This window comes from Geospiza fortis, unplaced genomic scaffold, assembly GCF_000277835.1.
Source record: "Geospiza fortis unplaced genomic scaffold, GeoFor_1.0 scaffold181, whole genome shotgun sequence".
NCBI classification, from domain to species: domain Eukaryota; kingdom Metazoa; phylum Chordata; class Aves; order Passeriformes; family Thraupidae; genus Geospiza; species Geospiza fortis.
The window spans coordinates 611,205-626,575 of NW_005054412.1; the positions used below are offsets into that span (position 1 = coordinate 611,205).

Here is a 15,371-nt window from a genome sequence, read left to right on the forward strand (position 1 = left end):
CATTGAGGACCTTAACAAAATTGAATCTTCCTTTAGGGTCCCTGGGACAGCGAGATGTCCCATTCCAAACACAGTCCTTTGTTTGAGTTTCTGTGGACTTCAGACCCTCAGTTTCATAGCAGGAGCACACACAGCCTTGCTTCTAGGGTAGCTCTTGCTTGTTAAATAATCTGGTCCTTCCTGCCATTCTTTGAAGGTCCCTCAAAATTAATCTGCTGTCATGAAAACAGATTTCAGATTTCAACATTCCCGATTGCCAAACCTGATGCTTTCTAATTGTGTTTGTGTAATAAAAATGTATTCCTAGTGATGAATAAACATAGTATTTGGTGAAACTTAGAGCACTAACGACAAGACCCAGAAGGAGCCAGAGTCTTCTTTGGCTAGCACTGCCCTTGAAATAAGGTTACTAATTAGATATCCAAACACATATGCAAGTTCAAAAGCCATATGTGGCTATATTGCACATATATCTGTGGCTTTATTTCAAAACTTGAGCATTATGAAGGCATTTTTATTTTTTGTTTTCTTTTTCATTCATCCTAAATGCTAAAGGATCATAGCATTTTCTTTTAAGCATTTAGGATCTGTCATGCTAATCAGCTTAACAGGCTAAATATTCTTGAGCACATACCCTAGATATATTTGACCAGCTTACACATGTATGTTTAGAATGTGGGCACTGAGTTCATTTTCATTTACTTTAATGTTGATTAGAAAATGTAGCCTTTCTTGTACTCTCACTATGTATAAATTGTTTGTGGACCTTTAAAGGCTGATGGACCAAATTTTAATAAAGGAACCGGTCTAGGTTGGCCTTTGTGGTCCAGTATTCTACCTCACTGGTAGGGTGGTACAGTAGTGTCTCCTTTGTGCTAATCTCCAATGACTGTAAATTGTTAAGTTGATTAACAATTGTAAAATTGTTAGAAGAGACAGTTCTTTCACCACATGTGCAGAATCTCTGTGAATTGGGTCATATCTGCATATTTCACATATCCATCACAGTAAAATTTGGGGAAGAAAAGTAGGGTGTATAATAATTTATACAATCTTTTCTTTTTTCTTTCTTTTCATTTACAATTTACTTATTTACACTGAAATTCCATCTAAACTTAGAATAAGAATTGTTTAAGTTATTGATGTTATAAAATTAAAACTCTACTAAAAGTTCCAGGTAATTCAAATTCCATTTTAGCTTGCACTTTTATACTGCAGTAAGTAGCATCTCTTCACCTACACAAAAGAGAGAAATGAAACTATATTTTTATTCAAGTAAGAATTTAACTAAAACAAAAGGGCACTGCAGATACAATGTTGAACTAATTGTGCTTGTACTTTACATCTGGGTATGAAAGTAACTTTAACAGATTACAAACAAATCTAATGCCTAATATTAAAGTCTTAGAAATGGTGGAAACTAATCCAGAAGGAAAAATTCTCTAGTCAGTCTCCTGTAAATGCTGCTATGATTGAGATGCAAAGAGTCTCAATGGACAGCTAAGTATCTAGCCATAGGAATCTGCTGCAATTTTTCACACAGTTTTAAATAGGCATAGAAATATGTTATGATTTCTAATTGCAATATTTCTTACTTGTCAGGAAATTTGAAAATATATTCATAAGTAGACATATGCCCGCACACATACATATATGTATACATAATATATCTTATGAAAAATGGAAATCCAAATATGCATACAGGAGCTGACTAACAGACTGTAGTTAAGTAGAAACTTCATTGTGACAAATTTTTGGAGAAAATATTGTTTCCCAATTGTACAACATTGAATGTTTCCTCCAGGAAGAAGTCACTATCATCTAAAATTAACACTTCTCTTTTTAGGCCTTCTAGGTAGAATTTAACATTTGTTTTACTTCTCTAAAACAAACATATAGATCATAGACATAGTTTTAATTTCCAAGACTCCTTCCTTAATTACTGCAAATATAATATAATTAGTGTCCACACATCCAATATCAAATATTATTTAATACTAGAGGAGCTGTAAAGCACTTTTTTATCTATCAAGGTCATATCTTGATGGCTGCACAAGCTCAGATAAATCAGGTGTTAAGTAGGCACATCTCTAAGGAATCCGATAATTCTCTCATCTGCAATCCTCAGCATATTTTATTATTTACTGCCAAAGAAATGACTGATTAATTTTGTCATCTTTGCTCTGTGATTTTTGCTCAGCTGAAGCTGGCTGCCCTCTTCTGCAATGCCTGATCAGACCTATTTAAGTTGATGCCTTTGATCGCAGACACTGAGGAGCTTGCTGACTTAGGCTTTGACTAAACATTCCTCCACTACAATATTTATGCACAGAATCCTAAATGATAGTGGACAGTCATTGTAGATAAAAAAAAACTTGTAAGATGTTTCCACTATTTTTCTGATGCTCAAGACAGCTTTACTTGTACTAGAGGTATTGGTCAAGATGAAAAATTGAAACAAAAGCCCAACAAATTTTCCTTTGATGAATACTTTATTTGTCACAAGAGAAGTATCTGAGGTCAGGAAACTGTTATTGTCAGGATCTGTTATTGGAAAACTATGTGGTCTGATTTTTTTAAAAAATACTTTAAATTCTTTCTGTAGTGTGATGTCATACTCAGTTTTGGAAGCTAGGGGCATTTTACTATCAAACTGTTCCAAACAAAATTATCAAAACAAAACCAATAAAAAAACCAACTACAATGAATGTTAAGCCCTATGGAAAAAAATAAAACTCTGCCTCTAGCTCTTTATTAATCACATTCCAGCACCAGAGGCTAGAAGTACATCAAACTGCACCAAATCCTTTTCACATGACAACCTCATAAATTATTCAACTCATTAGTAACACCAAGAGGCATAAAAATAACATCAGTGTTAAGGATGTTTTCTTACAGAGAAAGGTCAGCTAAAAGTTTCAGTATTAAAATCCAAAGGCTTAAGCCTCTGAAAAGTAAATACATCTAGATAGAATCCATGAATATTTTAATGCATGCTGATTTTAAATTCCCTGTTAATTCTAATATATATATGAAAAGCTAGAAATATTTTTTAAATTCTAAAACTTCGGTCTATTGTTAATTTTTATGTAACCACTAAGTTTGATGTGCACAATCTGTGTATAAACCTGAGTTTTAATTTTCCTGTATGGTGAATGCGCTAACAGGTGTTATAGAAATTTCAAGTCCATGGTTTTTGTGACTATTTGCCTGTCAAAAGCAACACAGCAATCAGCAGAGTTTTGTACCTGATTGTCATAAAATCTCTATCCTGATGTTTTGGAAGAACACGGAGAAAATAACCCTTTGTCTAATATGAAATACCATCTACACATGGGGGGAATGTCCTCTTTAATCGAGCTTAAGGAAAGTTTATGACTTGAAGTGCTGTACATGATAGTCCTCACCTTTAAGTAAGGATTAAGTTACACCTCCAAGTATAACTGCACACACAGATATTAATTCATATGTCTAGCCGTGTTTGGATCTTAGCTATTTGCCTTATACAACCGCAAAGTTGGTGAAAATTGTAGGTCATATACAGAGTTAGGTTTATATCTATCATATTCAGAACTTTTGGCAACCTTAGCCTTTGGCTAAACATCAGATGAAAGGTTCAACTTGCTTTGGGAATGATTACTTCAATTTTTTACTCCTAAATGCTAAAGAATCATAGCATTTTATTTTCAGCACTAAAACAAACAAACAGAAACAAACAAAAAAAAAACAAACAAACAAACAAAAAAAAAACCCCCAGAAAACAATCACAATACTCTTTAACAAACTCCTGTCTTTGATATGCTAGAGAGGTATTCCAGCTTAAACCCAAGAAATAAATTCACTTTAGATTTTTGGAGTATTCAGGCTCAGTCTGCTGTACAGAAGTCACAAACATATGAAACTTCAACATGTTATAGAGGAATTTGTAAGCATGTTCTCAATCCTCTTTTATACTCCAGCTACATCTCCATGAAAATCAAACATTATTTAATTCTTCAGTTTCTAAAACTGAAGCTTCTATGTATTCAGTTCACTATTGAATCACAAGGTATCCTTAAAAAATATTATTGTTAACAAGTTCTAATGCATTTCACGATTTGCAGGAAAAAATACTTCTGGCTGAAATTTGCATGCCAGAATAAAATTTCTGATACTTTTTAATTCCTCATCCAGAAAATGTCTCCAACAGAACTATTATGATGCATTAGTTTGATGACTTATTTCATTCAGTCTCTCCAAAGAGAGACCTTCAGTTGCTTTTACCAGCCTCTCAAAATTAGTGTCTGGGAATGCTAGAGAAGTATAATGTGAATCCCTTGGGGATCAGGGAATTTAACAGCTCACAAACTCAAGTCTTCTGGTTCATTAAAGTATAAGAATTGAAAGAATTCCTTTTCTAAGAATATGTTGTCCTAGGAATTCTCAGCACTGTCCTTGAGAAAAAAGGGACATGATTCTGAGGAATCCATGGACATCAAGAAAGCATCATGAGCTATATTTGTAAGCTGAGGTAATACTGACCATATTCCACAGCAGCTTTTAGGAGAGCATCAGCATGGGTAGACCCAAAAGCATTGCGAACAAATCTCCTCCGTCGGCGCAAATCATCTTCCCAGTAATCCAAGCGCCAGAAGTCATGCAGTTGGCTGGAAAATAAAGAACACACACATCAGCACCTACCACAGCTTGAACTGTATTTACATACATTATAGTATAATTTCACTGCTGCTTTCCCATTTCTGGAATACAATCTTTAAAAACACGTATTACTAAAACTTACAATATTCTAGCGTTTCTTTACATGCATTTATGTATTATAAACCCCAGCACCGCCTGTCTCAAAGTGTTCTGCCTGCTGCTAAAAACATTAATCACACTGAACCCATTAACAAATGCAGCATCAAATTACAAGTATTAATGGCACAGCTTGCTTTCTTTTACAGTGTTTTTAACAAGGCTTGTAAATCATAGAATGGACCTCAGTGCAAATAGTTTGCAATTTAATGACTATGGTCCCTTAGCAGACTGAACTTAAAAGTATAAAATATTGCCCACTTGAATTTTGTGGAACTATGATTAAACTAATGTGCTGAAATATTCATTGAAATAATTCCCCACTGCCCCTAGCAACCTGAGAAAATTGCAATTTTATTCATTATTAATAACACTGAATTAGAGCAGCAAAAAAGTTCCACCATGTGGTAATTGTCTTGGTAAATTATTATTCCAGCACTAACAGAGTACTAGGATGATTTTATAGCTCCCAGCTAATACAAGCCATTAACAACCATGGCCATCTTAGTGTAACATTGCCTTTTTACATTCAAAAGAATATTAAACTCCTGTAGAATTATACAAGCCATTGTTAATCTATATTAAAGCCAAAAAGTACACATATACAATCATCTGCTATACAGCTTTGGTTCTAAAGAGCTGACCAGCTCCACTTTCAGACAACTTGACCTTATCAACACAAATCTCCCACATCTCTTTTATAAGCTATTTGGGCAAAGCTGCATTCGAGGTCAACATTTTAAAAGCTTTTTGGATCACTAGGAAGGATGCAAAATGTTTGTGGTTGCATCTTTATTATCAAACTCGCAATTGAACACACTATACATTTAAAATTATTCTGCAAGCCATGACCTTGTGGACCCTAACTAGGGAACCACTACTCTAAACCAGTTATTTTCAATCCATCTGTAGCGCCCTGGACATGTGTGATCAAAAGACAAAGAGAAAAAATAAAAAAAAAAAAGAGGGAAAAAAGTTTACAACTCATAAGTATGGTATATTTCTTTGCTGGATTTTTCTAGCTATTTCCTCAGCCACTGTTTTCTATATTGCCTTCATTTTGACCAGCTATGTGCTGGTAGCCATTTCCACAGGAAAAGTAGAAATATGCTAATGTAGGACAGACATTTTCATTCTTTACAGTCCACTTAAGCACTTTTTAAAAATGCTTTCATTAGTTATTGTCCAACTTTAATAACTGCTGTCATGAGACTGGGATCAGTTCTGGAGGGCAGGGCAGCATGGGGAGTGGATCTAGCATTCTACCTTCTAGCCACTAACACATTTTCAGAAGCAGTACATCGTAATTTTTAGTCAATGCTGCTGTTTTTTGCATTCTGAATGCATTCTTAAGTCTGTGTGAAGGTCCTACTTTTATGTCTGCCTTGCAGAACAGGCGTTTTACTAATTTACAAGCAGCGAGGAGGCAGCTTCAGTGGTTTTTTAAAAGGCAAGAAACCTTACCTTTATAATTCCATTTCAGAGTAGGTAATGACAGGACAGAAGTAAAAATATTAATGAAAACCTTTTAAAAAAGATCCCTGAAATTTGTATCGGCAGCAATAAGAAAACCACTAATGTTGATAAGAATGATCTACATAATAATAAAATACTTAATGAAATTAAGAAATATTCATATTCAGCCTAAAAAACTATGTTTTTAATTTGTTCTGTGTTTAATCTGGTAATTCATTACTTTGATTAATTAGTCTGAAGATTACTGTACATTCTCAATTTAACATAAGCCAGATATTAAAGCCACTATTTTAATGAAGTGTTAAGTAAGAAAGTAATGAAATTTTCAGAAGATTAAGTCTATTTTGTAGATCCAAAAAACCATTACAAGTTCACCAGGGATTGAAGCTTGAAATACATAATAATCGTGCAAAATTAAAATTTTTGAGAAAAAAGACCAGAAGCATCATTTCTATTCACAAACTATATGACTTTAAAAAACAGAACTGGAGTTTCTTATTACAGTTTTCTACAGATGTCTATCATACAATGTTACTACATGCTTCCAGGTCCTGGAAGTTGGCATCTCAACCCTAAAGAGAAGGTTTCTGAATCTTAGTTGATTGAAGATTGATTTTTGACTCAGAGCAACATCATCAACAAAAAGACAAGATACTTTTCCTATGCTCTTGTTAGAAAGAAAGCACACTTCAAAAGATGATGGATCTATACTTACAGAAAGTTTTGAATGATTGAGCTTCATCACTTGAATAACAGGCAGAAAAAATTGTGTGATTTTCCTGAAATGTTGTATTATTACATCTCTAGGTTAGATTAAAAAAACTAGTAAGTAGAATACTGTGGCACCAGTTTCAGCCTAAAATTTAGAATTTAACCTGCTTTAAGTCAAGCATTATGGACTAAATCTGTGTTAAATCACCCAGCCCACAGATTACAGTACTTTAGACATACTTGTATTCTAATCCTGTGGATGTTACTCAGGTTTTAAGATTTTTGAGGAATTTAGGTTGCTGTTAGGTAGTTCTAAATGACGGCTGTAAATGAAGTAGAACTATATTTTGTAATGATGTAACAGGCACAAGTTAGTCCTAGAAGACAGCATGTCTGCAAATTGCCCATAACTCTTTCTGCCACAATGCATTTTTTAAAGTGACTTGACTAAATCAAGTAATTTTAGTAATTTATTTTTTGTGACACGGACAATATTTCAGTAGGCTTTACTTTTCCTTATAATGCATATTATTAATAATCCTTATTTCCACAGCCAACTAGATTACATGTAATTTCTCATTTCTCCATATCTTACACCAGTAAAGTGACATTTTGATTCAGGCTTGTTTGAATGAAGAAGTGCATATTAAGCACAATGTAGTGAATATTTTTAAGAACTATAAGTTTATAGCATCATATATGAGGTATTTCTAAAGAATTTTAAGAAAAGAGAAATATATATCTATATCCTTCCAACTGAACAGCTATTTTAAATGTATCCTAAAACACAGGACCCAAAGAACTCCACATGATGAGTTTAACTGTCAGAGATAATTTCCTTACAAACTACAGTATAATCCAATATAAACCTTTCTCATCATGATGAGAACGGGTATGAATCTAGTAATACTACAAGGCTACTAACAGTGAAAAAATTTATTTTGAATGGTATAGTGTTGTAACTTAGTCCCAAATTTCTGATGTGCAGTACTTCATATAGTTAATACAGGCAAAGAAAATACATGTTTTAATGGAACAAGCCCTATTGTACTAGATACTGAAGGATTACAAATTTTGTTTCACTGGCACTGTCATCACTGGTAGCCATTTGACAGCTTGATGTGCATGCTCTCCTACTTCAAATACACTTTTCTTGGCCAGCATAGGATGGAAAGGCAAACTGGTGTTATGCTGCTCTGGGTAGCCGTGATGGGCTTTGATAAGTTGGAGCAAACAGCTTTGAAGTCTCTCAAAAGCAGGTTGCTCTAAAACTCAGATCTGCCCAGAATTCTTCATGATATTCTTTACTGCTGCACCACTCACATCTTCCATGTGAGAACAAAGATTATTGAGACAGACTAAAGTGTTTCAGATAGCTCAATTATCCTCTCAGAGGAAAAACTGTGGTGTGCTTTGCCAGAAAAACAATTAAGAGGAATGTCAAGTCAGCCTGCACAGCAAAGTCCTCCCTGCCTTTTCACATCTCCATAGCTTGAATATTTAAAAGACAACTCTTGAAAAGATTTTTTGTTAACTCCTATGGCCATAGCTGCCATGAAGAGCATGGGAAAGGTTTTTCCTTGGATTTATGAATACTAGCTGTCCTAAACTGTAAGTGTTTGTCCATCCTGTGTGCATTCAGCATCTGTGTCAACAGCTGCATGGCTGTGAAACCCAGTCCCTGTTTGGGAAAAAGGTGCAGTTTGCTACATGTCACCTACAGCTACAGCAACTAGTGACAAAAATTAATTCTGGAAAGAAGCAGTACACATAAAAGATCCTCAGACTGCAGCCCCAAGGATGGGCTGCCAGATGGAAGAGATTAAGTTTGAATATATTAATGAAGAGGAACAAGCCTGCAGACATGGGGGAAGGGGGAAAAGTTGTTTTGAAAGAGAGGTGGGTCACAGAATTGGAAGCATCTCAGAGAATCCTTAGTCTTTGTAATACTGGGAAAATATGAGAAAAGGCAAAGAATTGATGATCTATAATTTCAACAATTAGTCCTGGTTGCTTTTACGGGACATATTTTGAAAAGAAAAATTATTCTTTTCATAGTGTGGAATTACAACTGCGTTTTGAGAAATAAGGAAAAAAATATATTTTGAAAGCATAAAGAATTCCCATAATGTAATATGAAGAATAGAAAGTGAATGACATTAAAAAAAAAAAAGGAAAGTAAAAGAAAACTTGAAATACAAAAAATACAAAAACACTTATGAAATATTTTTAATGGTTAAAGCCTAAAGCCAATATATAAACCTATTTGCCAGAAGATCCAAGAGCGGATGTCTTCTATAACAACAAAGGAGCAAATAAGGTTCAGAAGTGGTGTTGCAATAGATACAGTAAAGTAACTGTAAATAATATTAAATCCTGGAAATATTAACACAGAGAATAAAGGTGTAATGAATCTGAGAAACACTTAATGACTTGAAAATTGGGAAAGATGGTAAAAAAAAGTTTCCACTTGGACTTTGAAATAAGGATGAAATAGAGCAGAGAGAACTCAAACTAACAGCAAACACTACTACTGATCATTGGAATAGGAGCAGAGGAGTCACCTCTGAAAAGCAAAGAGAGAACTGCTAACAGTTTCTCTCCTCTGATCATGTTACTAATGGTCTTGCATTAATAATGAAGGACAAAGCTGAGACAACAGAGAATGAAATGAAAGAGAGAAAAAACTATCAGAAGATGACTAATGATTAAAGATCCACCAAATTTATGGAGAAGAATTTCTAAGAACTGTTTCAAAGGGTAGCACCCTTTTCAGAAAGGAGGAAGTGATTTATGGGGCTTTTATTTTCTTCTTAAGGCACTGCAAAAAGGAGTATTTAATACACATTCTTAATGAAGATTTCCAACTCCTGAAACTTCTGTGTCTTAATTTCAGTGAGAAAACTGAGGATACATCCAAAGCTGAAAACAAAAATTTCTCAATTTGAATTATTCTTCAGATAGATGAGATGTTAGGAAGGAGAGTAATGTCAGTAGATGTGAAAGGGAGGCTGTGACAATAGAGATGTTAATTTTAGCTATTGTACTACTTAAACCACAAACTTCTAAGTCAGTAAAATCCCAGGATAATGGATTTTAGTCTATTGCATAGAGTCTGAAGGAAAAATCTCATAACGAATACACAAACAAATGAGGATTAACAGTTTACTGATTGTCTAGATTTTTTATAAAGCTTAGTTCTTCAGAATGAGTTGCTCACTTTGGAATGGCTGCAATATTATTAAATAGTAGTAAACTTCTACCAAGAAGAAGCAGTTGTAGGGAAATAAGACTAACCATACATAAAGTTATAAACGGGTAAAAAAATAGAGAGAAAAAAGCCACATATTCTTAAAAATAACAATGGAAGTGGCAATAACTCAAATCTTTACAAAGTAGAACTAATGATAAGTAAATTTTTTAAAATTATTGAATTAACATAAAACATAAATTTAAAATAATGAGAGAGAAATTTGACAAATCTATCCAAGTACTAATGGGCAATAGTAGGACACTACATGTAGGACAGCTAAATGAAACAACACAGTTTGCTAAAGTTATATACTTGGTTCCTTTTAGTGACTCCAATGGCATTGAATGAAGAACTGAAGGAACTTACAAAGCAGATACATAAATTGTCAGTGTTTGACTCACCAGAATCACAAAGGGCTTTTTAGCAACAAAATATGAGTAACAACAATGCAATTGCACCAGATTCTAGAGATAATAAATTATAAACTTAGAAATACTAAAATGAAATAAAATTTAGGGTTAGAATTAGGACATAAAAGATCATATTAAAAAAAAAAGGAAAAGAAAGTGGTTGAAACAATACTCTGGTTTAACTCAGATTTCTGGTTTAACTCAGATTTCTGGTTTGGAGCCTTAATTCTGTTTCAGAATGTGGTTTGCTGCCACTCCAACAAAGAGGAAACAAAACATCTAAAGCCCAAAAAGCCATTTTATAGTTTTAGATAAAGGAAAATTTGGGTAGAATTCCCTTTTGGAAAATACCTTGAAAGAATGGTTTAGGACACTTTTCTTTTTACTGTATATTTTGTTATGTCATGCTATCTCAGTACAATGAGCACTTAGTAAGATTTCACAAGTACTGCCATGATGCCACAGTACAACAAACTCCAAGATGGAATGAATTGGGAGTCATCTCTGTATTTCTTAACTGGCTTCAAAAAAGAGACAGACAGAATGGTTTAGACTAGAAGCATTACTATAAGGGGCTAAAATTAAGTAAAATGCATTCCATGATAAGCGTGCATGCTAATTTTCTTATTCAAAATGTAGAAATATCTCAAAATTTAATTGACACAAAACTTGGTCTAGAAAATGATAATGGAATTTCAAGAAAAAAAATTGTTTTATGTTTTGACTAGTATGCTATAACATCACATCTGAAACAGCCACCATGACATTAACATACACTCTTGCTTTTAGGAAATACAGTATGAAAATAAAAACATTTGAAAGCTTTTTTAAAAAGAAAAAAATAATGTATTTTCATAGGAATTTATGCCATCATAACTTTTTCCCAGAAGATTTGATCAAAATAATGTTTCCTAATTTAAATGGGTTTAAGAATGAAATTTTCATTTAATTCTTATACATTTTTTACCAGCATATTATCTACTGTAAAGAAAATTAATTTTCTTGTTAAACACATCATCTGTAAAAATATAAGAAAAATAAAAGTGGGTACCCTCTGTCTACAAAAACAGGACACCTTATGAAATAATACAATTTTTTGTCAAAATTGTCTGGAAAGTGTGCGATTTGTGTGATTTTACAGCTATAATCCATAAGAAATCAGATAAACATATCAGAAAATAACTTCTTTTTCTTAATTTAACAAAGTAAAATGCTGCTTTAATAAATTAAATAAAAAGAAGAAGTTTTAGGACAATTATTATTTTGCCATAGAGATGCTGTTTTTCAAACAATGTTAACTTTAATAGATACAGTTCTTAGGATATTTAAGATATTTCTTATGATATCTAAGATATTTACAGAATTAAGTTTGGGATTTTTTTCAATTGTAGTTTATCCTCTGAGCTTCAAACATTAAATATTCTTCCAGTAGGGATTCTGTAGAATGGATTAATCTGATAATGCTCTTACCTATTTCTGTTCAGCTTTTCAGCAAAGATCATCAAAGTGCATTTAAGTAGGAAGCATGGTGACTCAATTCTTCCTATGCAAGGTGAACAGTGGTTGCAGAAAAACCAGATAAACTGGTGTTGTGACCATTGGAAAGTAAGAGAACTCTTTCTTGTAGTTATGTTTTGCCTCTTACTGTCTGACTCCTTTTTTGCACAGAAATTAATTAAAAAAACCCCCAAATCTCAACTCCCTCCCAAAACAACCCTTCCCTGTCTGGGGTCTTTCAGTATTATTTGCTTGGTCCAGCTGTAGCACTGAAAAGGGAAGACTGAGAGAACAATTTATTCAAATTTCACACAGACACCCTCTTCCTTTGCCTTCTGCATGAGCATTAACTATGCTACTTATGTAGATGATAGGATATTTTGTTCTTGGTGTAATGAATACAGCTAGGTTCTTTTGGTTGTTTTTTCTACCTTTTCTGGAGAGAAATTGAGAAAAATCCTTAAACACAATGTTCTCTTTTCCCATTGAATTCTGAATGACAGTAACACCACTTCACTAAGAAACTCCAATAAACAAAGCTGGAGGTTGTTTTTAATGTCACTCACATACAGCCTACATCAGTACAATGCAGAAGTCCTGAGATTTTGCAAATGTTCTAATGAAGCAATGACTTTTTACATGAAAAATAGGTTACTCTGTGTTTCAAGATTTTATGTATCATATTTAACACATCTCTAAGGACAGTAGCTTATCAAAAAAATTTAGAGTCTTTATGACTTGTCTACAATTCTAGAAGAGTTAAATAGTACCTAAAATTTTGTACAGTTATGATTAGCATGCTTGGACAAATGAAAAACAGTCCCCAGATTTCCCATTTGGCATCCCAAGTAAAAGAGCTTGCTGAAGCTCTGGAAAACTTGGGTGCCTCATTGCCTTACTTAAAGGTCAAACACTAAAGGCTCAGACTTGTAAGTAGGGATAACATATGTGACTGCTGATGAGGATGCTGTCCCAGCTGTCTGCTCCATTCCAGATGCACAGATTAAGGTGTCTGAATCTCTTGTGAAGGAACTACTGAAGAACCTACTGAGCACACAAATTACAGCCAAGTTTCTGGACAAATCAGCAATGACTTGTCAAAAAATCTAGAGCTGCACTTTTAACAGAAAAAACGTGGTTGAGATAGACAGCTAGGATTTATTATCTCATTAGTTACTCCTGTTTGTAAGTCACGACATGGAATAGGGAATCCAGGAATAGAAATTTTGTCTCTCAAAGTCTTTAATCAGAAAAAAAGAGAAAATGCTTTCTCTAAATGTTTTAAAAGCATTATTCTAAAACTAGGAGACACAGCTTTATATATATATATATACACACTATTTCTTAAAAACCCATAATGAATTACTGTTTCAGACCTTTTTAAATTATTCAATCTGCCACTGTTTAAAGACAGCTAACTTATTAAACTGGCATTGAGATGAAATAATTAGCTTCTTTGAGGCCTAACAACAAACAGCAACAGTAATCAAAATCTAATAAATAAATAATAAAGTTTTACCTAGGTAATTGTTTTAATTTCCATCATGCAGGCCTGTTTATTAAAATGCAAGTCTAAAAATACACTATTTTAAAAGAGTAATTATTTTTTGCAAAATGCCAATTCAAGCTTGGTAATTGGAAGTACTTGAATTCAAAACTTATAGAAGCCTGAAGTTTTACATCCCCTGCAAATTTTTTGGTACAGATTTATTTTTCCCCTATCATCCAGAAGTACAGCATAAGTTAAGAAAAAGCACATACCTATCTTTATGTTGTTCTTAAGAACTGAAACAAAAACACAACAGACCAATCAGTGGATATGCCTTGTCTGTTGTATAAACAATTATTCCTATCCCCAAATATAGCTTGTATTGATGAAAAAAAATTTGCCAAGGGGCCTGGCTATGAATGCTATAGAATTTTAATAGAGACCATGTTTATAATGCTATCAAATAAATACTGAAGTAATCTTAACTTTGATCTTTTTTGTTCCTGGGAATTTTTGCGAGAGCTAAAAAGCCAGATTGGCAAGTAAATCAAAACTTTTCTATTTATACTTTATTTATACTATTTATACTTTATTTTTGACTGTCAAGAGGTTCTCTTCAGAAGTATGGAAACGGTCTTCTATAAAACATCCCAAAATACATCAGCATGACCTAATGATGTATTTTGGGCTTTGAAAATATAATATGAGAAGAAGCAGACGTGACATTGGGAAAAGAAAAAAAGATTACACCAAGTTATAACTTCTGTGGTTTTAGTCTTGAAATAAATTGCTACTTTTGAGGGTTCTGAAAAACAAGTAGGATATACTCTAAAGAATTTTTGCATATAGAGTACTTAGCAATCTATTACTCTGGATATACTTTTTAATGTTTTCCTTCCTTTTGTCTATTTAATCACACGATTCGGGGTGACAATCATGAGCTACAGATGCTTTTTCCCTTGTCTGTAGCACAAATCTGTGACATGACTATGTATCTCTTTTGCATTTTTCATGCATATTTACAGTTCAGTTGTTGTTGTATAGTAAGTATGACTCCCTATAGGGATATGCTTTACAAATATATTACAGAATGTGTATTTGGCTGTATTTGGGTGTGTGCTTTTAAATGAATACTACAGTTAAAGAAAAATCATCAGCGGTAGTTCAATAAATTTATACAATCCTCCTCCACTTTTCTGTGTAGAATGACCATGAGGAATTACAATCCTTGACCTTGCAAATTAAGTAGATTTTATACTTTACATGTTCATTGCAGGTTGTTGGTTTGGAGGTTTTTTTTTTTTTTTGAGACTTCATTAGAACAGTTTGTATAGAAGATGGAGAATGAGAAAGGAGTTCAATCCCATCTATTATTACAGTAGAAAGGAAAGATTCAGTTCTGAATTAGACAACCGCTGGGGGAACAAATCATATGCCTGGGAACAGAAGGATATTCTTCTCTCCCTTCAGAGCATGGGTAACCAAATTTCCTAATCCAAGAAAGCAAAAACTGAAAACTTCACAGAATTGTGAAATGCAAACTATAAGTTGAGAAACAGCAAAATTCTAAGATTAGTTCAAAAGTGGGACAAAGGGGGACAAAATGGAGCTGGATGCAGTCTGTACCTGGGTTTGAATGTAATTTGGTGATGGATTTTTTAGTTTACTTTCTCTGAGCTGTAAATCTGGATAATCACGAATATTTTGTGCCAAAGCTTCGGTGACACATGTCCTTGGAAAG

General features: G+C 33.5%; 1 protein-coding gene across 1 annotated transcript in view; it reads right to left on the reverse strand.

The window, feature by feature from the left end:
* Positions 1-15,371, reverse strand: part of NBEA (neurobeachin) — a 373,019-nt gene that overhangs the window by 175,344 nt on the left and 182,304 nt on the right. The window contains 1 exon segment of the mRNA XM_031061401.1: positions 4,522-4,646. Within this exon segment, the coding sequence (XP_030917261.1) occupies positions 4,522-4,646 (125 nt within the window).